The sequence below is a fragment of the Coenobita brevimanus genome, chromosome 26 (genome assembly GCF_032717465.1).
Source record: "Coenobita brevimanus isolate Jiangsu-jjx chromosome 26, ASM3271746v2, whole genome shotgun sequence".
NCBI classification, from domain to species: Eukaryota; Metazoa; Arthropoda; class Malacostraca; order Decapoda; family Coenobitidae; genus Coenobita; species Coenobita brevimanus.
In genome coordinates, this window is record NC_136979.1 from 5,756,146 (window position 1) to 5,782,547 (window position 26,402).

General features: G+C 42.7%; 1 protein-coding gene across 1 annotated transcript in view; it reads left to right on the top strand.

The window, feature by feature from the left end:
* STUB1 (STIP1 homology and U-box containing protein 1) overlaps window positions 1–26,402 on the top strand; it is a 70,125-nt gene that overhangs the window by 22,767 nt on the left and 20,956 nt on the right. Inside the window, exons 2-5 of the mRNA XM_080268025.1 lie at window positions 803–1,001; window positions 1,312–1,439; window positions 3,337–3,456; window positions 13,434–13,490. Of these exons, the coding sequence (XP_080124151.1) occupies window positions 803–1,001; window positions 1,312–1,439; window positions 3,337–3,456; window positions 13,434–13,490 (504 nt within the window). The remainder of the gene's footprint in view (window positions 1–802; window positions 1,002–1,311; window positions 1,440–3,336; window positions 3,457–13,433; window positions 13,491–26,402) is intronic.

Below are 26,402 nucleotides of genomic sequence, written 5' to 3' on the forward strand. Positions count from 1 at the left end.
AAATTTCATTTCGCATGTCCAGCTCCAATCATGTATCCTATCCTACTTCTCCTGCAACATTTTACAATCCTCCTCAACCTCTACCTTCCTCAAGATCTTTACATCATCAGCAGACATACTTGCATAACTGTTCACTCCATCAACCATGTGTGTGTGTGTGTGTGTGTGTGTGTGTGTGTGTGTGTGTGTGTGTGTGTGTGTGTGTAATTCACCGGGTCAGTCAGGATCACTTGATGGTCGTGATTGTCAGCTTTTACCCTCCCGGAAGGGAGCAGAGAGCTCATATAGTCCGATCTAAGGGCAAGGCTGTGACCTTCACACACACGCACACACCCGTCCCCTTGCTCAAGGGGGACAGTAACCTCCCACTTCGTCAGTGAAACTTTTCGCAACCTGAGCGAGGCACGAACTCCCGTCCACCAGTTGGCAAGTGAGAACGTTACCACTGCACCAGCGAGCGGTGTGTGTGTGTGTGATAATTTTTACCCTTGACTTCAGGGGGTTGGTGGAGGATTAGTGCCCCTCCCTGTAAAACAATTAACTCTAAGCCCTTGGCCACCCCGTTTGGGATACATGGCATCTGGCAATGAATGAATGAATGACTTCAAGAGAGGTGTATGTAAAACAGACTGAATGTAATGTCATCATACTGAAAGATTTAGGTGAGTCCCTGATTTTAAGATTTACTTTGTGACTTCAGTCACTTAGCCACTCTTTTTTTTAACTGTTATAGGAAGTATATATTACAGTGAATTTTAGGTTTTTAAGAAATTTACTAAATAATCACATGCACTTTTCTCAGGCCAAGAAGCCTTCAGTGTCTGTATACTACACCAACCGTGCACTGTGCCACCTCAAATTGAAGCGATGGGAGTTGGTGTGCCAGGATTGTCGCACTGCACTTGAGATTGACCCTATGCTGGTGAAGGCACATTTCTTCCTTGGCCAGGCACTCCTTGAGACAGATAACTTCGATGAGAGCATAAAACACCTGCAGCGAGGTTAATTTCCATTGTCTTTGCCTCACTTTGATAGTGGTATTGTTGTTTTATATTCTGAGATGCTGTAATAGTTTCAGTGTAATGAAATATTATGGACATTGGAATGCTCTATCTACTGATTATTTACTATTTTTCAATTCACAGTTAGTCACTGCAAATCAGTAAACATTTAATTGGTATTGCTAATTATATTATGGCATCACCAAACTTTGGCTGTTGTATTTTGCCCTCTTAGCATTATTATACAGTATTCCTATTTTCAGTCACTATCCAGGAAGGACAACCATTTATTTACTCTTCTTGTGTCTAGCACAAGACTTGGCCAAAGAACAAAAGGTCAACTATGGAGACGACATTGCTTGTGTCATACGTGTGGCTCGCAAGCGTCGCTTCAATGTGGCAGAGGAAAAGAGAATTTCCCAGGAAATAGAACTGCAGGTTAGATAACTGTAATAGTATGTGTGTGAGTTTTGAAAGTAGTTAGCCAATAGTAGTTGTTGGAGTACATCCTGTAGTGTGGTAGATAGGGAACCTATTATATATTCATTCAGTCTGATGCAACCTTACGGTGCTTGTACATGTGACAAGCCAAATAGTTTCCTGTACACTGGGAAAATATCGACTCTTGGATGTTATTCATATAGCCAAATGGATGCCTAGTGGTCCACTGCAGTAGGTTAAGACACTCCAACTGGAGGGAGCCTTTATGGGTTTTCATCTGAAGAATGGTTAATACTTATAATTCACATAATATCATTTAGGGGCAAGCAAAGTTGGTCACCTCCCATGTTAAATGTCAGGACTAAGTAGCCCAACCCTGGGCCCCTGTGCTCTTGACTAGGCAAAAAAAACAAAAAAAAAAACGCATTATACACTCAACCCTCGGCTATCATTCCCAATTGGTCCCGCTATGGCTGCGCTATAGCCGAAACCATGAAAGCCACATTGAAGAACTTATGGAAATAATTCTAATTGGTGCCATGACCTCAATATTTACCCCTAAGATACCCTTTTTGTACACATATTAACATATAATAGTCCAAAAATGAGCATGTTTTATGATGTGATCATGATTCTTATAAATACCCCTCACGGTTGATTCACTGATGTTATATTTCTTCCCCACACTTCGCTTGGTCTCACCATTGTCTATAAGTTTCACATTTCCAGTTTATCTACATAACTTAGTTCTTCCTTTTCTTTATTTCCCTGCCAGGTGCCGCAGCATTATGTTGGATGATGGTAGGGGAACAGGGAGGGGGTACGTTGGCCATGGTCGTATCATAAAAAAGGTTATTGTTCTCTCTGTCACTGTTCACGGTCTGAGGGTGCGTACTTGAATGGTTTGGCGTCAGAAGACTTGGTCGGGCGGCCAGTCAGTGCTCGGCTGGCGCTGACGTCACACAACCAATCATGGAGTGAAGTTTTTGTTGGCTGGGCGGAGCACTGGAGCCTGGCCTTTTTTAAATTTTTGAACATTTCCGGTGCGCAATAGCAGGCATTTAGTGCGTGATAAAGGTATTTGGGTAGTTTTTTATATAGGCATGATAGCAAGATACACTATAGCGGAACCCGTGACAGCTGAGGGTTGAGTGTATTGCATAGTTATGATGTGCATAGGTTGCCTTTTTTTTTCTCTCTTTTTTTTTTTTTAAGAGTGGGGGAACAAAGACCCTGGGAGATACTACAATGAGAGTAAAGTGTGGCTGTAAGCTTTGATAACTATCCCTACAATCATCACTCATAGGGAGGAAGCTCAACCACACGGAAATAGAATCAGAGTGCAAGTCAGTCATTTATTGTTGCAAATCTTAGTGCAGTATACTGTACATCTTTAGATTACTTTTTCCCAACAGCATCCAGTAACTGTTGGAAAGTGTTTAACTAGTTTTGGCATTTGGTTTATCTTCCAGTTCACAGAAAACATCCTTAAAAGGAAATGGGACATCATTCAATAACCTAGGATGTTAAGACCTAGCATAATGTTTTGCCTATTTACTATCTGTAGAGTGTGGGTGTAAATTTCTTTCCATTTTTCTGAAAGTTTTGTTTGTTACCACATTAAGTGCATTTAGTCTTCTGGTGGCCATTGCTGGAGTATTTTTTATATGTAGTATGAGTGTCACATGACAAGATATTAAGGTGTAACTTCAGAATCATTTATAAATAATTTTTTTCCTTGGTTATTACTGTTACACACATGTAGTACAATCACCATTTGTGTTCCTTTATTTATATGAACCACCCACATTTTCTTCATGCAACCATCGTTAGCATACTGCCATTCTGTTGTTTGTGAACATCCACCTCTTACCTTAAGCTTCCCCTCAAACAGACATACCTGAACAGATTGATCCTGGAAGACAGAGACAGACAAATTGATGAGGTGCGGCGGAAGTATGAAGATGATGATGAAAGATCCCAGGAGGAGGTGATCAGGATAGAGGAACAGACAGTGAGTATGGCAGAGGAGGTGATGTAGGTATAAAAGGAATACAAACAGTCCTCATTATGTAAGGATGTTTTTAAAATCCTGATGTTTTCCGACAAATTGTATATACTGTACTGTTCTTTTGGAGAAACTGACAAATTTTTACATACAGGATTGATAGTCATTGTTTCTGTAATTTATTATACACCTAATGGCAAAAAAGAACTTTGGGAATTGTTGCTTAAAATGAGACCTGTGAGGGGTTGATGGAAATTAAGATAATAAGGAATATAGACATTGACTATGGCAGAAAAGGTGATGAAAGATAAATAGGTTGTTGATGGCAGAGGGAGTAAAGGTTGGATTTATGTGGGAAAGTGATGATGGGCAAAAAATACTTAGACATATCGGCATATGCTGCACAGGCAGAATTGGATGAAGCAGAGAAAGATGGATTTTAGGATGATTTAATACGTGTAGTAGGTGTAATATCGGGATGATGAAATAGTGGTTTTGGGAGGGGACTTAAATGGTCATGTAGGTGAAGCAGCACAAGGTTATGAAGGAGTACATGGGGGATGTGCATATGGTATAAGGAATGCAGAAGGGGAAAGGATACTCGAGTTTGGGGAGGCAACGGACATGATTGTGTGCAACACATATTTTAGGAAAAGAGAGAGTAGGTTGATTACGTATGAGTCTGGGGGAAATAGCAGTCAGATAGATTATTTTCTGGTTAGGAGGGCTGATAGGAGGTTATTGAGGGATGTTAAAGTTATAGGAAGTGAGGAGTGTGTGCAGCAGCACAAACTGTTGATTTGTGATATGGTGCTTAAAGAACGAGTGATGAAAAAGAGGACTTATGTACCTAGGAGGAAAATATGGAAGCTGAAAAACCAAGTAGTAAGGGATGCCTTCTGTAACGAGATGAGGAGAGTGGTGGCTGAACAGGGAGCTGTAGACAGATGCATTAATGAACAGTACAGAACACTCAAGAACAATCTCTTGAGAGTTGCTGATGTAACATGCGGTTGGACAAGAGGACCACCAAGTACATAAAGTAACTTGGTGGTGGGATGAGGGTGTATAAGCTCCAGTTAAGGAGAAAAGAAGTCTTTTCCGGGAATGGCAGAAGGGTGGTAGCAAGGAGGAATACCTGGCTGCCAAGCGTAGGGCTAGAAGAGAGATATACAGGGCAAGGTCTGAGTCACAGAGACTTTTACTTGATAACCTAAATCATGGGAAAGGAAAAATATGATATTTAAAGTGGCAAATCAGATGAAGAGTGGTAATCGGGATATTATAGGTGAGCAGTGTGTGAAGAATGATCAAGGAAGGGTAATGGTGAACAGTGCGGATATTAAAGGTGCATGGAGAGAGCATTATAGCCGGTTGTTGAATGAGGAGTTTGACTGGGACAGGGAAGGTTTGGAGCCAGCATATCCAGTGTTTGGCCCTTGGCCTTTGATTGATGCAGCTACTGTGAGTGAGGCAATAGGCAGGATAAGGTGGGGAAGGCAGCAGGTGTGTCTGGGTTGACTGCCAAAATGTTGAAGGCCTCAGGAGATATAGGGGTGAGGTTAGTCACTGACCTGATAAATATGATTATTTATGAGTGTGTTGTCCCAGATGATTGGCTGAAGAGTGTAATTGTAAATGTGTAAAATGGGAAGGGTGATGCCCTGGAAAGAGGAAATTATAGAGGTATAAAGCTTTTAGATCAGATAATGAAGGTAATAGAGAGAGTTTTAGAAGTTATGATTAGAGAAAGAGTGAATATTGATGAGATGCAGTTTGGGTTTATGCCAGGTAGGGAGACCGCTGATGCCAAAGTCATTGTTCGACAGCTTCAGGAAAAATACATTGGTAGGAGAAGGGATCCGTATTTTGTTTTTGTTGATTTGGAAAAGGCCTTTGACGGAGTCCCTAGAGAGGTGGTGAAGTGGGCAATGAGAAAACTTGGCTTGGAGGAGTGGCTGGTTAGGGTAGTTATGGCTATGTTTGTGGGTGCTCGCACCCAGGTGAGAGTGAATGGAGATTTGAGTGATGAGTTTTCCATGAATGTTGGTGTGCATCAGGGGTCAGTTTTGAGTCCCATGTTGTTTATCATGGTACTTGAAGCCCTTTCACGTGACTTTAGAAATGGACTCCCGTGGGAGATGTTGTATGCTGATGATTTGGTGTTGATTGCAGAGAATGAAAGGGAGGCGGAGGAAAGGTTTAGGAAATGGAGAGATGGTATGGGGTACAAGGGCTTAAGGGTAAATGCAGATGAAACAAAAGTGATGATATCTAGAGTTGGTGGCGGTACTGTCAAAGACGAGGGAGAGTGGGCATGTGCAGTTTGCCACAAGGGCGTGGGAAGCAATTCTATCTTGTGCGGTGTTTATGATAAATGGGTGCACAAGAGATGTAGTGGTATCAGAGGTAGAGTGCGAGATAATGCTGATTTTATGTGTACTGCGTGTCGGGGAAAGCAGGTGGAGATTTCAGGCATGAAATGATTGAACTTGCTGGTGAATCTCTTGAGTGTGTGGAAGAGTTTTGTTATTTGGGAGACATGTTGTGTGCTGGAGGTGAGGCTGGAGCTAGCTCTGTGGCTAGGGTGAGAAGTGGTTGAAAGAAGTTCAGGGAGCTCTTGCCTCTTCTGACATTGAGAGGGCTCTCCCTACGTGCTAAGGGGTCTTTGTATGCAGCATGTGTTAGGAGTGTAATGCTGTATGGTAGTGAGACCTGGTCAGTAAAGGAGGAGGATATTCATCGGCTCAGATGTACAGAAATGACAGTGATTAGGTGGATGTGTAGTGCGTTCCTGTGTTCAAGGTGCGGGGGGGCTGGGTTTATGATGGAAGAGTTGAGAAGTAGGATGGGATTGGAGTGTATTGGTGTTGTGATGAGGAGAGGTAGATTGAGATGGTTTGGACATGTGGAGAGGATGGGGGATGATAATTGGGTGAGGAAAGTGAGAAGTGTTAATATTGGGGGTGGGGTTATGAGGGGTAGACCAAGAAAGACATGGGACGAGGTCATTAAATGTGACCTCAGCGTCAAGGGACTGAACAGGAAGGCTGCAATGGATCGTGCAGCGTGGAAAGCCACCATTAGGTGACCAAGGCCAACGCACGGAAGCATGTTGGAGCCTTTAAAAACGAAACGAAACGAGACAAGAAGGTAATGAAAGGCAGAAAGGATTTTGATGTGAAGGTGATGAAGAGCAGAAAGGGTTTAGGTATGAAGATGAAAGGCAGAAAGGATTTGGGTATGAAGACGATTAAGGACAGGAAGGGTTGAGGTGTGAAGGTGATGAAAGGCAGAAAGAATTTAGGTATGAAGGTGGTGAAGGGCTGAAAAGGTTTAGGTATGAAGGTAATGAAGGGTAGGAAGGTTTTAGATGTAAAGGTGATTAGGCCTAGGTTTGAAGGACATGCAAGTACCTGTATTGACAGTATGACTGGGGTGGGGATGAAAAGTTGAAAGAATTTATGTGAGAATGGAAAGTAGATAGTGATTATTACAGGACTCTCCATTTCATGGTCACATCAACCAAATTTTCACATCCAGCAAATATTTCCCAATAAACAGTGTCAATAGACCCTAGTTACGTACACGTGTTGTAGTGTATCTGACATGTACAGTTATAGATAAGAGAAAAATGTTAGTTTCAGTAACACTCCAACCTGATTTGAGTGTATATGGTTGACCATGATAATCTGACTCCTTTCTTGGTGAACTTTCAATAGAGGAGATCTAAGTGTACTAAAAAATATACCTTTAATGTGATTAGCTAAGAATATTTGGCAGGTAATGGGTGTAGTTTACAAATAGTGTATATACGTTGTCCAAAGATTGTGAAAGAGTTGTGTAAAATGAGAGGTACAAGCAGTCCTCACTTAGTGAAGGGTGTTTACAGGCAAAATAGTACATGGAGTGAAACAGCACCAAGTGAGATATGCTTTTGGTTCATGATTGAGGGGTTTAAAAAAAAAAAAGAAAGCTGCAATGCTGGTAACCAATTTTTAAGTGAATAGAAATAGTGTCTGCTCATCAGAGACTTGATATTAAAGTAACTTTAAATGAAACCACTTTAAATAAGAATTAACTACAGTAAAACTTCACTACAATGGACTTCAGTAGACCAGAATTCACCTTTATCGGAATCGAGGAGCTGACCAGACTAAATTCTTATGTATCAGGAAAACACCGATATAGCTAGAAGCTGTCCAGACTGCCTGACCTTGGTTCGGAGTGACCGTATTGTCCTTGCGGTTTGTTTGTTCGTGCGTCAGTTGGTGGTGGGCTGGCAACATCATTATTGCCCCCCTGTGCTGTGCCTCAGTCTGACCCACATCATTTCCCTGAAAGTCCCTGATATACTGCTTGTAGATGACAAGTGATAAGTGAAATATACAGACAAAGTGAACATCTTTAGTTTGTAAGTTCATAAATAATAAGATCTGTAAATTGTACAGTACAGTATTTGAAAAGTGTTTAAGATTAAATTGTAACAGTAAAGTATTTTCTGTCATCATCGTCATCGTCATCATCATCTGGACTTTCTTTCCCAACCTAGGGCAGGTTGAGGAGAAGCAGTATCCAGACAGTGCAAATTTGCCCACTCTAATGGGCCATGCTTCCATTCACTCACCATTCAAGCCCCCAGAATCCTGGCTGTATCTGATACACCAAAAACATTCACCACATTCTGTAGCTTCACATAAACGTATCCGATAGAGTAAATCCGGACGCTGTCACGTTAAAAAGGGGTGCCAAATCCCAGATTGTGCACTTCTTTTCACAACATTCAACTAGCTAGCTTGATCTCTTGTCAGTCCCCTAGCCTTACCAACTTCCATACCTCTCTTCCTAACACACTCATCCACCATGTCCCTCCATCCTCTTCTTGGCCTACCTCGCCTCCTCCCTCCTTCGAATTCTCTCAGATATACCTTTTTTGCCACTATTGTTATCCGTGTCAACAAGTGGGTTGGTGGAGGGTTGGTGCCCCTCCCTGTAAAACAACTAACTCATTTGTCAAATGGCCACCCTTTGCGGGATTATGGTGTCTGGCAATAGATAGATAGATAGATAGTTATCCATTCTCACCACATGACCATACCATCTCAGTACACTTTCTTTGATTCCGGTGTCCACAGACATCCTCACTCCACTTCATTCACGATTCACATTATTTTGTATCCTGTCCACTCTCTGTACTCCACATACATTCTCAGCAGTCCCTTCTCCACTGCTTTCTCTCTTGACTTTTCACTTTCATGCCACACCATAGTGTCACATCCATATGTTATAGGTGGCACTAACACTGCTTCATGTAAGCCTCGTGTAGCTGCAACACCTAAGCCTCTGTTCCTTATCAAGGCCTTCATAGCACCAGCTACTTTCCTAGAGAGAGGAAAGTGTGCAAAAGAAGTGGAAAGTAGAGTGACAAAGGAAGTATTTTCTAAGTACCAGAAAATTAGAAAAGTGGTCTACATTAATATAATACAGTAACCACTCCAATATCCGACGTAATAGAGCCATAGGTAGGTCCGGATATTGGTTCTGTCTGGATATTGGGCCCCAGCTTATGGACTTGTACTTATGGACCCTAACTCAGAGAAACACCTATACAACTCCTTCTGGACATGCATAGCACCTATTTAAGACCCAAATCACACCAATAAGGCACATAAATGACTGAAATAAATGCAAAAGAAACATAAAATGAGGGTTTAGAAGTATGCTCATACATTAATAAACATTCTGGTGACTGGCTCCTGGACTGGTACTTATGGACCCTAACCTAGCCTAACTCAGAAAAACACCTTCCTACTGCACATGCATAGCTCCTAACACGCTATTCACACCAATAAAGGACATTAAAGAATGAAATAAGGTAAGTATAGTATGGAAAAAATTACAGTATGAAACATTCTGCCTACTTACAATAAGTCCATGGCCACCTCGATGAATAACCGCCTCCTCTCGGACTCTGACAGTAAGAAGGATTTCCTGAAGCACTTGCAGTACACTGTTCCTGAAGTCTTGCACTGAACTTAGTCAATCGCACACAGAAGTCCGTTCTCTTCACAGTGTGCACTCTTGTCTAACTAATGCTCCATTGTAACTTACTAAGTATTGCACTTTAACTTTTCCCATTCTTATAATTTTCCAAAGCCAAAACAAACAAGCCTATTTACGTTATTTTTTTTTTTCAATTGAGTCTTTTCTCTCACAACTGTAAATCCTTAACACAACACACTGTTTTTTTCACTGTACAACACTTTAAATTCCTGTGTGGTCTAGTGGAGAAGTTCTTGCTGTTTATTCACTGTCAGAGTCCGAGAGTATCACTGGCAGCTGACCTAGGGGTGCATCGCTGGGTCGTGGTGATGGCGTACTCACTGCAGACGACTCTGAAGACAGCCGCAAACTCACGTCGAGCGGTGACTCCACTGTGGCTGATGTGCTGGGCTGTGGCTCGGAGCATGAGGGCCTGTCTTGGGGAGGCAATGGATTGGAGCCAGGGCTGGGCACAGCAGGGGTCACGGGCCTGAAAAAACTGTCAATGGTTGATTGACGCAATGACCGACGATTCTGACGATTGATGATGCGCTGCCTGAAAGCGCGCACTTCCTCCACGAGTCCCAAGGGCCCCATCTCCCTGTCGCAGTCCGGGTGTTCCAGGTAGTCTAGGACAAACTCTAGATGTTCCCGGAGTGTGCTCAGCTTGGGGATGGCTGGAGTAGTGTCCTGCTGAGAGGAGTCCGCATCATCGTCGCCTTCCTCGTCAGAATCTTCAAGTTCGGTACTGACACCTGCAACTGAAGACGTGATCTCGATATCAGACAACGTCTGATACCCAGGATCGCCCTCGTCGTCATCCAACCACTCATGAACATCATCCACATCAACATCGTCGTCGTGCTTACATAGCCGTGCATGGAAATCATCCACATCAAATCATAGAAAATCGTACTCCACATCCGTTCCGAGAAGCAGACGAGATCAACCATTTTCTAGAGTCTTCACAGGGACTTCCTTCCATGCACTAGCCCAATTGTACAGCGCAGACTTGATGTTGTAGCGGTGAAGGTTTTCCAAAGTCCGCTTGCCTCATGTGTCCCGTCCCTCCCTGCGCCCGTCCTCGTCCTTGAGAACAACCATCACCTTGTCCAGGAACTTCCGACGGTATAGGCGCTTTGTTGCCACGATCACTCCTTGGTCCATTGGTTGGATGAGAGCAGTCGTATTAGGTGGCAGAAACATGCACCTAATACGGCAATTTTCAGCAACCAAGTCCTTGTTGCACGGGTGGGCAGGTGCTTTGTCGAGGAGAAGGAGGGCCTTTACCTGGTCGCGCGGGATTCCCAGTGTCTTCGTCTGGTAATGGATGACCTTGACGAAGTGGTGGTGGAACCAATCTTTGAAGATCACAGCTGTGAACCACGCCTTCAAAGAATGGTACCAGACGACAGGAAGGACATCCATCACCCCACGAAGGCACCGAGGCTGTTTTGCGCGGCCAACAACAACGGGCTTAAGCCGGTGCATGCCGTTAGCATTGGCACAACACAAAGCATATATCCGTTCCTTGGAGAGCTTGCGGCCAGGTACACGCTTCTCCGTCTCCTCGGGTAGAGTGTTCGTTGGCAGCGAGTGATAGAATAGGCCAGTTTCGTCTGCGTTGTAGACTTGACCGAGAGTGAGGCCCTCCCTGTTCATCAAGCCCTTCACCTTGTGCCGAAACTCGTCAACTCCATCCTCATTAGCGTCCAATGCTTCGCCATGTGCTTTACGGTTGGTAAGGCCATGCCATAACTTGAACTCAAAGAGCCAACCCTCGGATGCCTTGAAGTCTAGGGCATCGTGAAGCCTGGCGAACTTCTCAGCAGCAGCCTTCAGCTCCGTTCCACGTACCATCACACCAGCAGCACGTTGTTGTCGATACCAAATCAACGTGGATCGGTCAATTTCTGCAAACTTGGGCATAAACATAACCTTCCTCTCCACGTTGCGTTTGCTTCTCGACAAGAAGTCAGCTGTGTACTGCATGAGTTTGTCTCGGGATCTCTTAATATCGAACAAAGTAGACCGGGCCAGGTTAAACTCGCGGAGAATGCGAGAAGAAGACCACCCCACATCTACTTTCTCCAATATCTCCCGCTTCTTCTCCAGAGTCAGCACCACTCTCTTCCTTTTCTCAGGTGGCGGGGCCATCATCACACACACTAAGAGGAGGCCCGAGAGCAGCAGGAGTCCCTGCAGCAGGTAAGGCACCACCACAAAAGCGATCACGTGGGCAGCCATAACGACGAGCATGCACTCGCGGCGAGAGACAGGTGGAAAGTGGGGAGGATGCAGCGGCGCTCTATCAGACGTTGGAGGAATGACGCGGCACAACAATGCTCTCCCGCACCACACGCTGCAAGTTCAAATTACGGGCGGGAAAAATTCGTTTATTTTTTTTATTTTTTGGGGTTTTCGGACCATTTTGGGAATATTGGATCCCGGGACGATTATGTCTGGGTAGTGGGGATGTTCGGATATTGGACGTCCGGATATTAGAGTGATTACTGTATTGATATAAGTTCAAGACACCAAGCACTAGTCACATGGTACTCCGCATGCAAGGTACAAGCTACACCTCCAGTTCCCTTCCATGATTCAGCTCCTGCCAGTGAAGACAATCAGGAGGACAATTCACTGTTCCATGATGATGACCCTGAAGGTAATGGGTAATGATTTCGAAGGATTTGCTTTGAAGGATCCTTCACTAGGCACTGAATGATGATAAACACTTGGCAAGGTGGGGGAAGAGTTGGGTGAGCCAAGTGAGTCGGAATGGTTACGCAAGAAAATAATTTTTTTTATTACTTATGAGTTTTGATGTGTCCAGGCCTTGCTTAAATTTTATAGTGTTATGCAATAAATTATTTATAGTGGCATTTGAGAAAAGTTAAGAGGCAGATGGGATATTGCCACGAGTTAGAAGGAGCTGGTGGGGTGAAGCAGGATGGTGGCCATGACACTTTTCATGTTCCATTTGAAAATATCTTGTTCGTGTTACATACCGTATGGCCTTTATCGAGTCTAAACCTTACAAAAATATTTCGCGTTTTGCAACATACTGTCTATCTATCTATTGTCAGATGCCATAATCACATAAGGGGTGGCCATTGACTTTGAGCTATTTGTTTTGCGGGTAGGGGCACTAACCCTCTACCAACCCATTGTTGACACGTAGGGAGCACATATGGTTTTGTTATATGGTTACCACCCAGCGTTGTAAATGGTTTCTTGGCCTACAGAAAACCATTTGGCTTGTCACTGAATGTAAAGCCACCTGTAAAGGAAAGAAAAGCAATAAGAAGTGACAGGAAAGATGAGAGAAATAGAAAGAGAGGAGGGCAGGCACAGAAAAAGAATGATAAAGGCTAAGGAAGAAGTAGGCAGCACTACATCAAGCGAGTGAATGATGGTCGCCACCACCTACCACTCCTGCTTATGGTATTATATGAGAGAATAACTTGGACTAAGAGGTAAATATGAGTGAATACTGCTGAGGGTCAAAAGGAACATGGCTATTTAGAGGTAAACAAGTATCACGAGTTCTGCGATAATCGAGTTCGGTGTTGTATGGCCAGAATAAAGCATATGCAAAACTCGGGTATCCACTGTATATATATTATACCATTTGATTATTGTAGTGAATGTATAATACAGTACAGTTCTACAATGATAGTGAAAACAGGTGGTGACGCCACGGTGAAAAACCATTGGTGCAATCTGGACTAGTGTCTGATATATTGGATAAAGTCTGGGTTAGCAGGGGGAAGTCCAGATGTCGCTTTTATCGGAGTTTCACTTTTTTCGGAATGGCTTGGACTCCAATTAGTCCGTTGTAGTGAGGTTTTACTGTATGCAATTATGGTACTTGGTTACATACTTTGAGTTTAGATTGTTATAATATTTTAATGACTCCCAGCCCACTTTTCCCACAGGATAACTGCATCACAGAAGTCAACACCATGTTTGCCCGCTTGGATGAGAGAAGAAGAGTGAGTAGTGCTTTTTTTTTTTTTTATGTACAGTATAGCTCAGTCCTCAGACCAGTCACAAGTTCATATGGACTGAGCAAGAGCAGTTCTTCATTCCAGTCTAATTTTCCTCCAGTATATACACTCCACTCGCCTAACTCACGGTAATTTCCTTCTGAACTCACGCCGTGAGTTGGAAAAACATGAGTTAAAAAAAACACACCTTACGGGGAACAATATATTTGAGTCTGCCATGGTGTCTGGTAGCCTAGTATAACATTGCTGGAACCCCTCTTAACACCACTTAACACTAATTTCCTGTCTCAGAAGTATGTATTGCATGTCTTATAATGATAATAAACAATATTAAAAGAATTACATATCCTAGTTTGATAATAAACAATATTGAAAAGCATTTTTTTTTTTAATGTGAAGAAGAAGGAACTAAAGGCCATGAGCTCGCAATAACTGTTCCTTCCAAAAGAAAAACAAAATACAAGAGAGAGCCAAATTCAAGATCCATTCATTTCGAGATGCTTGGACACACTGCGTTTGAAAGACTGGAGATCATAGGAAGTAGGAAATACAGACAGAGGGAGACAGTTCCAGAGTTGACCTATTGCATAAATGAAGGACTGGGATTAATGGTTAACTCTTGCATTAGAGAGTTGGACAGAAAAGGATCGAGAGTTTGCTGCTAGACGTGTGCTACGCGCCTGTCGAAGAGGTGGAGGAATGCATGCAGACAGTTCAGAGGAGCAGTGACAATCGAAGTAGGGATAGAAAAGAGATAAAGATGCAACAGTGCGGCGAGGAGACAGAGGTTGGAGGGAGTCAGTAAGAGGAAGAGAGTTAATGAGATGAAATGCCTTTGACTCCACCCTATTGAGAAGAGCTGTATGTGGGGAGCCTCCCCACACATGAGAGTTGTACTCCACACAGGGGCAGGTAAAACCCATGTATTGAGTCAACAATTGTGCAGGGGTAAAGAAGGAATGGAGTCTGCTTAGCACACCTAATCTTTTGGAAGCAGATTTTACAAGAGATGTAATATGATCTTTCCAAGATAAGTCCGGAGTAAATGAAACCCCAAGCATGTTCAAGGATGATGCAGGATTAAGCTGAATATTATTAAACATTAGTGGGTCCACCTGTGGAAGATTTTGTCGAGTTGATAGGTGTAAGAACTGGGTCTTTGATGCATTAAAAACAACAAGACTATTTTTCCCCCTGTCAGAGATACAAGCCAAGTCAAACATTAGGTGTGCCATAGCCTCATCCCTTGTGTGTTGGAGTAACTGCTGAGATGGGTGTTGCGGGAACCGAATGGAAAGGTGAAGGGTGGAGTCATCAGCATATGTGGATAGGGTTAGATATACAGCTTAGAAGATCATTGATGAATAAGAGGAAAAGAGTTGGTGATAGGACAGTGCCCTGAAGAACACCACTGTTGATAGATCTAGGAGAAGAATGATGGCCGTCTACAACAGCGGCTATAGAACGACTAGAAAGGAAGCTATAGATGAAGACACAGATAGAAGGATAGAAACTGTAAGAGGGCAGCTTGGAAATTAAAGATTTATGCCAGACTCAGTCGAAAGCCTTTGAGATGTCAGGTTCAGTGGCAAAGCTTTCGCCAGTGTCCCAAAAGGAGGATGACCAGGAGTCTGAAAGGTAGGGGAGAAGATAACGTCCCTGATGGAACCCATACTGACGATCAAAAAGAAGGTTGTGATAGGAAAGATGCTTTAAAATTTTTCTATTAAGAATTGACTCAAAAAGTTTTGAGATACAGGATGTTAAAGCAATTGGATGATAGTTAGAGGGTTGGGAATGGTCACCCTTCTTTGGGACTGGCTGATTGAGAGCAAAGTTCCAGCAAGAAGGAAAGGTACAAGTTGATAGACAAAGTCGAAATAGTTTGCCTATGCAAGATGTAGGCACAGAAGCACAGTTCTTGAGAACAACAGGAGGGACTCCATCAGGCCCATATGCCTTATTAGTATTGAGGCCTGTGATGGCAGAAAATACATCAGCTGAAGAAGTTTTAATGTCAACCATGAGGAAGTCAGAGGGGGGAAGTGATGGAGGAACAGCACTGGAATCGTCTAAGGTGGAATTGGAGGAGAAAGTCTGAGTGAAGAGATCTGCTTTATCAGTAGAAGAAATAGCTACAGAGCCATCAGATTAGAAAAAGAGAAGAGAAGGATGATGAAGTAAACTTGTTAGAAAGGTTTTTGGCAAGGTGTCAGGAGTGGGAAGAATTTGAGTTGGAGAGTTGAGAGCATTCAGTACGGATGAAATTATTTTTAGCAGAGCGAAGAACAGACTTAGCACGATTCCGGGTAGAAACGTATAAAAGATATGATTCTGGGGCGGGTTGGCTCCGATACCTTTTATAGGTCCTCTCCTTGTTGCGGACAGCATTAGAACAAGCGTGATTAAACCAAGGCTTTCTTGCATTAATCAAAGGAAATGAGAAAGGAATGTATGCTTCCATGCCCGAGAGAATAACCTCCGTAATGCGCAAGGCACACTCGGATGACTCCCAGCCATGGAAGCAATAATCATTCCAGGGAAAATCAAAGAAGTTCTGCCTGAGGGCCTCCCAATCCACAGCTCCAAAGTGCCACAGACTAGGGTCCACAAGTCATACCAGAGTGATAGGACAATTTCAGGTGATAAGGTTGTGATCGGAGGAGCCCAACGGAGAGAAAAGATTAACAGTGTAAGCAGAAGGATTAGTTGTAAGGAAGAGGTTATGTGTGTTGGAGCTCACTTCAAGGCGGTCAGGGATATGGGTAGGGTGCTGTACAAGCTGCTCTAGGTCATAAAGGATAGAAAAGGTGTAGGCTTGTTCACCAGGTGGATCAGTGAAAGGAGAGGAGAGCCAAAGGTGGTGGTGAATATTGAAATCTTCTAGAATGGAGATTCAGAGAAAGGAGAAATGGATAGAATGATTTCCATCATAGAAGTAAGATAGTCAAAGAATTTTTGATAGTCAGTAGAATTAGAGGATAAGTAACAGCGCAGATATATTTAGTCAGAGATCAACAGGAAAGCTGAAGCCAGAGTGTAGAGAATTCAGAGGAATCGAGTTCAGGAACATGAGAGCAAGATAAGTTGTTGCATATATATATATATATATACACAACAGCCACCTTTGGCTTTGAAATGAGTATAAAGAAAGTAGGAGGATACAGAAAAGAGTCTGCTGTCAGTTGCCTCTGACAGCTGAGTCTCAGTTAGACAAAGAAGGTGAGGTTTAGGGTAGGAGAGGTGGTGCTCAACAGAGCAAAAGTTAGAGGAAAGGCCGTGAATGTTGCAGAAATGAAGAAGAAGAGAGTCAGACAGTGGTTCCAGGGAGCTCGAATCATCACCGGGAGAGGGATGGAAGGTGGGGGCATTTATGGACCCCCCCCCCTCCCCCGGACTCCGAGGCCACTTGTTGCGCTGCCATGATTTTTTTTTTTTTTTTTTTTGAAAAAGGAAGTGTAGTGTGTACCATGCATGTAGTTTGGATACAGAAAAGGGTTTGTTGTCAGTTGCCTCAGACAGCCGAGTCTCAGTTAGGAAAAGAAGGTGAAGTTTAGAGGAGGAGAGGTGGTGCTCAACAGAGCAAAAGTTGGAGGAAAGGCCACGAATGTTGCAGAAATGAAGAAGAAGTGAGTCACAAGGTGGTTCCAGGCAGCTCGAGTCATCACCAGGAGAGGGGCAGAAGGTAGGGGCATTTATCATCACCCCCCTGGGGACTCCGAGGCTATGTATGTTGAAGCCATGATTACAGTACTTTTCTTAATTTTGGAAAAGGAAGTGTAGTGTGTACTGTGCATGTAGTCTGGTGTTGATAGTTAGAGAAACTTAATCCTACTGATGATAATGCATACGTCACTGGTAGGTGTACACGTGTAGACAAAAAATCCTGCTTGGTAGGCCTAGTTGCAGTACTGGCCACAAGGCATAGGTGGCGTAAGCATTGTTTTGATTGGCTGCACAATCACAAGGCCTGTGTGCTTAAATATGATTGGCTTCCAGTCGCGAGTTGTGGCTACAATACTGTGAGTGAAACATCTCCTCGGAAATAAGTCATTTTCTAGTGGAAAACAGCAAGTTGGAGCATTTTCCATGAGTTTTGGTGATAATGGTGACTTGGGTAAGGACATCGTGAGTCAGATAATTTGCGAGTCTGTTGTGCGTGAGTTATGCGAGTGCACTGTATGTTGTTTTTTGTATTAGCCTGACCTTCTGTTTATTTTATTTATTTTTTTTTTTATTTATTTTTTTTTAAATAATAATGAAGTATCAAATTTCCATTAAATCTTTCTTTTTGAACTCTCACTCTTTTCCATTTCAGATATTGGTGGTGAGATTATGTTATCCAACACAAGTGAAGTAGAAGCTTCCAGCTGGAATGTTTTTTCACAATAGAGCAATAAGTCAGACTCATTCAATTTTGTTGTAAGACCAAATCATATCTCATGGTCTGATACCTGTTCTACCTTGAGTTCAAGGTCCATACACGAGTTGCACCCATGGACAGGATCATACAGCATTTTGCTGAGGATTGTCAATCACTTTGAGAGCAAGGATATTGTCCATAACACACACAAGGGCAACAGTGGGTATCCGCCAGCAGTCACAGAGGCGCAAGTTAACATTTATGCTGTGTGTGAATCAGCCATCAGAAGCCCAAAGAAGTCCCATGGCCATGGCTCCCAAGAATTGAATGATTTTTACTTTCTGCTGTCTTGTGAAAACCATTTACTGTATGCTGGAAACTTCTACTTCACTTATGTTGGATGGCATAATCCCATCACCAAAACCTGAAAAAGAAAAGAGGTGTAAGTTAGAAAACAGAAATACTGTGATAGACATTTCAGATCCTCCCACTTTTTTAAAAACCCCTGTTTATGATACAGTTTTCAAGAAATGTAACAAACACTTTAGTTATCTTACAGTGTGACACAGAAGGGAAACATGAAAATCGTGGTTTGAATCTGTAACTAGACAAGGACAAGTTACATATACTGTTACAGAATTATTCAGACATGAATCAAACAGCAGATATATCAGCCATGCTAATATGGCTAAAGCCTTACTATGGTGCTCATTCAGAAATCCATTGTACAGCTGTTTGGATTTTTTTACCCCCTAGAACACCTTATGCCATATTCTTACACTACCAGTATGTATGGTACCTTTAATGACAGTACAGTATATCTCTCTTAATATACAGTAGACCCTCTCCTTGTTGGATCAGTTGGGGGGATGCCCGATCCAATAAAGGAAATAATTTGGCAAGTCTAGTGGTCCCCTCTGAAGTGGGATTTCATATACACAATGGAAAATGAATGGGTAAAATAGCATATTGTAGTACTAAAAATGAAAACAATGCCTATTTTACACTAACTTGGTCCATAATTTCACACCCTTCATGACTATCCTAAGTGGGTGGGGAAAACCACCACCAGCATTGGTAACTGTGTTGAGTTACCCTGCACAAGGGAAGCAGTCTAGTAGGCCTGCATCACATGCCCCATGTAATGGATAATATACGTTAAATGCTAAAAAGAGTCCGGTAGGTCCGCCTGGTTTTCCTCATTTACTGGATGGTTTCCAATGTGTACAACATTTGTCCAGAGGTCCACAGTGTTTGATAAATCCGATATCTGGTCTAGTGGGGTCCAGCAAAGCAAGGGATTATTGTATTTTATGTGGCACCTTCTTTTTCGCAGTCACTGGCACCTCATCCTAATCCTGTGCATTTATATGACACCTTACACCGTATGCATATCCAGTATATGACACCATACACCTTATGCCTTATCCTTGCACATACAGTGCTCGTCAGTAGTATCGAGCGCCTATAGCAGGGCACGCAATACTTATGGCCAAAAAAGAATCACCCGTTTTTGGTAGTAAAAATTGAGCCAGATGTTTGCGGTGCTAGCATGACGTCACGATAGCCTGAGGCCTTCCTATGCGCTGGTTGGTTCCCGTCTCAGTTTCCTATGAGCTGCCTGAGAGAGAGGAACTCCGCCGCGTCTCCCTATCTTTTTGCGCCATTTTTTACCGAGTGTCCTTCAGTGTTTTGGCTTTCGCCACTTTGTTATGGCACCTACCCGTGAACTGTCGAGTGAAATCATATCCCATATCATTGCTGTAAAGGAGGCAGGCCACCAAACGAAGGAAATTAGTGAATTGGTTGGCGTGGCTCGATTGACAGTGCGTAGGTGGTGTGCCTGTTTTCGAGTGGAAAACAGTGGTGACGTTCCCACAAAGAAACCGCGGTCTGGTAGGCCCAGGAAAACTTCCCCGAGGTCTGTTAATGTTTTAAAATGTGCAGTGGAGTCTAATCCTCGTGTGAGTGCAAGGAAAATAAAGGAGAGCAACCCGGAAGTGTTTGGTGAGGTTTCTGTGCGCACAGTGTCCCGAAGGGTCCATGAACTTGGTTACACAGGTCACAGGCCTGTGAGAAAGCCTCTTCTCACACGATACCAGCGACTTCGTAGGCTTGCCTTTGCTAACAAATACAGTAGGCTCACCCAATGCACATCACAGTGCACGAATAGCATTGTGCGCGAGTGACCAAAAATCATAACGAAAAACCTCAAATGCGCGAGTTTACCCCACAAAACACGAGGTAGAGGCAAGAAGTGGCTTAAAAATGCCATTTTCCGTCAGTACACGACCCCCCCCACACACACACACACAACACGCCAATAGTGACCTAGAGGCTCATGGGGAAGGTGCTCAAGAGGAGTCTACAATAAGATATCGCCAATAACAGCTTCAATAATAACATTTTCGGCAATAACAGTAAGTTAGAATAGATACCCAGTTTCTATAATAATGATGTTTATTTCGTGACTACCAAGTTGTTATACTCCCAGTACGTCTATAACAAGATGAGGAATGAAACAAACAAGCAAGAAGAGATGAAGGAAATTGCTGAAAATATGAGCAGTAGCAAGGAAGAGAGGGAGGATCCTCCCCTCACCACCTCCCCTGACTCGCCCACCGCCGTCCTCCACTGCCCCACCTGACTCACCAGCCGCCTCCCTCTCCATCTTCACAGCCCCACCTGACTCACCAGCCGCCTCCCTCTCCATCTTCACAGCCCCACCTGACTCACCTGCTTCACCTGGCATACCTGCAACCCCCGCCATAAAGACTGTTGCTGCATTCTGGAAGAAATGTAACATTCAACAGGCCGTAAATTTCTTCATCAAAGCCTGGAGTAATACAACATTGGCAACCGTTAAACAAGCGTGGTGTGGCCGGGGTGGTGGCGGGGGCACTGTAAAAGTGTTGCCGCGCCTCAGAACACTTGTTGTTTAAATCCATCAGGCCTGCTGTCTACTGTTGTTAAGGTGACTACTCATATTTTTGTTATTGTAGCTATATCTGTAGTACAATGTCTGAAAAATATGAACCTTTATTATGTCTCTAAGGGCCAAAAAATGTCCAGGTATGAGGGGGTACCGCCCATATGTACTTATTCCCATAAGATTATGTATTCCCAGTACGCGAATTTCCAGTGTACGAGATCTTGGACCGCCCAATCTCTCGCGCACTGTGCAAGCCTACTGTACCTTAACTGGGGTGAGAAGCAATGGTTGTCAGTATTGTGGTCTGATGAGGCAGCGTTTAGTGTTACCTGTAACCGAGGAGCACGTGTGTACCGGTGCAAAGGTAGTGACCTGCTTGACCCACATTACGTGGAAAGCACAGTTAAACATCCTGATTCACTCATGGTATGGGGTTGTTTTTTTGGTAAAGGTTTGGGGAAGCTTGTTGTGCTTCCCAAGAACTGCAGAGTGAATCAGGACGTTTATCTGGAGCTTCTGTGTAATCATTTACCAGAGTCCTTCGAGTTCACAGGTGCACGAGTGTTTCAGCAGGACGGTGCACCTGCTCATAAGGCCAAATCGGTCACCAATTGGCTTCGTGACTGCGAGGTATCATTCATGAAAGACTGGCCAGGCAATAGCCCGTACATCAACATGATAGAAAACCTCTGGTACCTCGTAAAGAAGACTCTCCAAGGGAAGGATGTGAGCTCTCTGCCTAAGCTGGAAGCCGCTATTCATGACTCCTGGGACAAAATACCCCTCCAGCACCGCAGGAACCTCGCCCTTTCACTTCCAAGACGTCTCAGGTCCGTGAAGAAGCGTAAAGGATACCCTATGAAACACTAAAGGTAAATAAAATGCATTATTTATATGTTTTTTTCAATGTTGAAAGGTTTGTTTTGTAGGAGGGATGCAGGGCACTCGATGCTTCTGACAAGCACTGTACAGTACTGTATTTGTAACACCTCCTTCCGTTTTATCCTCATCCATTATACATTATATAACACTTCACACCTTATCCTTATCCATTATATATGGTACTTTGCGTCTTATCTTTATCCCATATATGTGTTAATTTATACCCTATCTGTATCCTGTATGTTTTTTTTTTTTTTTTTTTTTTTTTTTTTAAATAATGAATGGAGAAAGGAAAAACAAAGGAAAAAAAAAAAAAGTCCATGTGCCTCAAGGCATCCTCCATTCATAAAATATTTATAACAACTGGATTTGAATTGAAGTGGATTAAATGTTTGTTGGAAACAACTCCCAGGAAGTGAATTCCAGAGAGTTGTAGTTCTGGGGATAAATGAATTTTGATAAGCAGAGGTTCTTCATTGCGGGGGAGAGAGTGTGAATTCCTGGGCGTTCCCAGTTGCCCACGTATTTCGGGAGAAAATGTGAAGGGGAGGCACAATTGAAGCTAGTTCGTCAGAGCACTTACGGTAAAAATATCGCTAAAATAATGCTAAAGAAGCAACATCTCTATGTACTGATAAAGGAGGAAGGTCCTCCTCAGTGGCAGGATTATTGAGTAATCTGAAGGCTTTATTTTGAATTTTGTCCAACTGCCTCAATGCAACTGCTCCACATCCGCTCCACAGTGGTGAACAGTATTCAACTTGAGAACGCTCATGACTTTAGTATATTGTGGCCATCTGCTTGTCAGTGAAGAACTCACGAACTCAGTTCGTAAGTCCCAGTTTTTTGGAAGCATTTTTAGCAAGGGATTTAACATAAGCTGTCCAGCTTAGGTTGGGGTTTAGAGTAACACCTAGGATATCAACTGTAGTGGATGTGGGAATATTGACATCATTTAAAATTATGTGAGAGTCTGAGGGATTCTTTCTGTTGGAGAAATTAATGTACAGGTAACTCGCACGGAACACGATCTCACGGAACGCGCTCGCAATTATACACGGTAAGGGCTGGGATACATATAAGACAATGTAAGATTAAAGAACCATTTTGAAAACTACAAATTAACGCAGGAGAGGCCTTTGAAAGATCAAATCCTCGAACGTCACTGCAGCGAGCGGTTTGTTTTGATTACGTGACGACCTAGGCTGGAAATTATTCAGTGAGTGAGACATTACCGAGTACAGTAGCAAAGTATTTGTAAGTTAAATATTTACAGTACTGTATTGTTCTGGTAAGTTTATGTGCAACTTAAAGTACTATTAAATAACGTTAAAGCAAGAAATAAAGTCTTATAACCAGTTTACCTGATAGGCGTCAGAATATTGCCTTTTTTATTTGTTCGTTTTTTCCACAGTACTGTACAGTATTTGTAAGTTAAATATTTACTGTTCTCGTATGTACTGTACTTGTAAGCACCAAAATAAAGTTAAATAATTAAATAAAGCCCTGTAACCAGTTAACCCGAATTATATGATTACCCATGAACGGCGTCGGAATATTGCCTTTTTTGTTTGTTCGTTAAACTCTTACTGTACTGCTTTTCTACAGTACTGTATTTGTAAGTTAAATATTTACTGTTCTGGTATGTACTTGTAAGCAGTTAAAGCATTAAATAAAGCCTTGTAACCAGTTAACCTAATTTATATGATTACCCATGATCGGCGTCGGAATATTGCCTTTTTTGTTTTGTCTTTGTATCTTTACCTATTTGCTCAGGTTTGCTGTAATGGTTTGGATCATTTGATGCAATGCAACGTCTAGAAAACTGAAAACTTTCGGGAAGTGAGCGAAAATCTGGGACATGAGACTGACCTTGACTTCACCCTCTCATGTATCATCTGTCAGTTCACCACCTGCTATCATGATGAGTGGATGTACGATTTTTTCGCTCGTGGCCATGCCTAACCACACAGTTACACCCATTATCTCGACCCAGACAGAAAATACAATCTTTTTCCTCCCTTGCAAAACACAAACAACCACCCTGTTTACGAGACAGCAATATATATTGCGAAAATAACAAGGTAAAATGATGAACGTAAAATGATAGAGAAGGATGAACATGTTATGACGAAAGAAGTACGTTTTCCCCGTCTGTAAACGTATTTATTTCTGCTTTGTATCTGTATTCGTAATAATTAGACTTAATGTTAGTTCTGAAACTGCATTACGATTCTATTTTTAGCCATTCTTGTGGTGTGAGAGCTGGAAGTTGTGACACAACTTCCTTATTGCTAATGGGACTGACCCTCCACTTTATTCTCCCGTGGCAGAGTCTAGCCTTGGAGGACGTGCAGTTTTCTCATTTAGGACTGAAAATTCAACTCTTTCGCTCCCTCTTCCAAGCATGGGCACAACGATAACGTAAAAAATAACTCGAAACTACCATAAACGTATATCAAAAAGGTGAAAATGTATTCATAACTTTTTTTTTTTTCCAGCCATTCCTAACAGATTATGTACTGAAATCATTCGATATCACAGTACTGCATTTCTAAGTTAAATATGTACTGTTCTGGTATGTACTTGTAAGTTATAGCACTGGTACCAGTTAACTTGATTTATATGATTACCTATGATCGGCGTCAGAATGTTTCTTTGTGTTTACGTACAGTATTTGTGTGTTGAAGTTTTGCTCTGGAGTACTGTATTTGTGAGTTATAACATTAAATAAACCTTCTAACCACTTAAAGTGCTTTCTAGTGATTACCAGTGACAGATAACAGCAAAACAACACATTTGGGGGGTCTAGGGAGCAAAATACGGAGTAGTTTAAATATACGCGATTTCGCACCTAACACGGCACGGTAGGAACGAAACCCACGTGTTCCATGCGAGTTACCTGTACCTGTATTTAGTTTTCTGAGCATTAAATGAGACCAGATTTGTTTGTCCCCATTGATTAATTTTAGAAAGGTCCTGGTTCAGAGAAATTGCTGTGTTTATTTGGGAATTTATGATATCAAATTGTGTAAAGGAGGTACTAAATGTGAAAGAACTATGAAGGGTCGAGTCATCAGCATAAGAGTGTATTGGGTTGTGAGTGACAGATTGGAGGTCATTTATATGAATGAGAAAGAGGGTTGGCGCCAAAACTGATCCCTGAGGTACGCCAGCATCTATGGAATGAAACTGAGAATAAATTCCATCTACCATGACCCGTATTTTTCTATTATGAAGGTAAGAAAAAATTAGAGGAACCAGTGATGCAAGGCCATAGTGTGACATCTTAGACAATACGGCCCGGTGCCATACTCTGTCAAATGCTTGTGATATATCAAGTGCTACAGTATTGTGTGTGTTTCACCGGGTTAGTCTATTGTTTTATTAATCTGATGGGTAAGAAGGCAAAGAATGTCTACAGCTGAACATTCTCGTCTGAAGCCATACTGCCGATCATTGATTAATTCATTAATTTCTAGATGCTTGACTATGTGTTTGTTAATTAGTGTCTCAAAAACTTTACCAAGAATGGAAGTTATTGCAGTTGGTCTATAGTTTGATGGATCAGAAGTTGCCCCCTTTTTAGGAACAGGATCGATATTTGCTTCTTTCCAAGAGGCTGGAAAACTTGAGGTACGGATGCATAAGCGGAAAAATTTTGCCAGTACAGGAGCCAACACTAAGGAGCAATTTTTAAGTACTATTGATGGAATTTCATCTGGACCAGTAGCTTTGTCTGCTGAGAGATTCCATGTAATCTTTATCCAGTATACAATATATGGCATCTTCCTTCATACCTATCTCTCTATCTATCTATTGCCAGACGCCTCAATCCCGTTTGGGGTGGCCACAAACAAATTGCCTCCAAGTCGCCCTGTCCCCCGCCATTTCACTGCCATGCTCCCAACTCATACCTCCCTCTCTCATATACCTCTCCACCCCATCCCTCCATCTCATCCTCGGCCTCCCCCTCCCTCTTCCCCCCTCCACCTCACTCACATACACTCTTTTCGTCAGTCTTTCACCCTCCATCCTCTCCACATGGCCAAACCACCTCAGTGTGTTCTTCATAACGCTTCCTATCACATCCACATCCACACCACAACGCTCCTTTATATCCTCATTCGTCAGCCTGTCTCTCCATGTGGCTCCACAGGCTCCTCTTAAGTAACTCATTTCCACTGCTTTCACTCTCGACTTGTATCCTTCCAACAATGTCCAAGCTTCACTTCCATACGTTAGAGTTGGTATCACAATACTGTCATGTAGTAACTTTTTCACTTTCATGCTCACTTCCCTGTTTCTTATCACTGCTTTCAAAGAACCAGCAACCTTTCTTCCCTGCTGTACCCTTTCAAGCACTTCACCCTCCAAACCTCCATCCTTACTCATCACACTACCCAAGTACTTAAATGTACTCACATTTTCCAATTCCTCACCATCCAACCTCGCTGTACATTCACTGACTTCACCTCTCTCAAAGACCATCACTTTACTCTTCCCTACATTCACCTTTAGATTCCGTTTCTTACACACTCTCCCAAACTCATCCACCAAGCCTTGCAGCTCCCCTTTGTCTTCACTCAACAAAACAGTATCATCTGCAAACAACAGTACAGGGAGTTTCCAAACACTATCCTCTCTCACCAGGGCCACTCCAACATCCACTACCCTACCTTGTACCTCTTTTATTACCCCATCCATGTACAGATTGAAC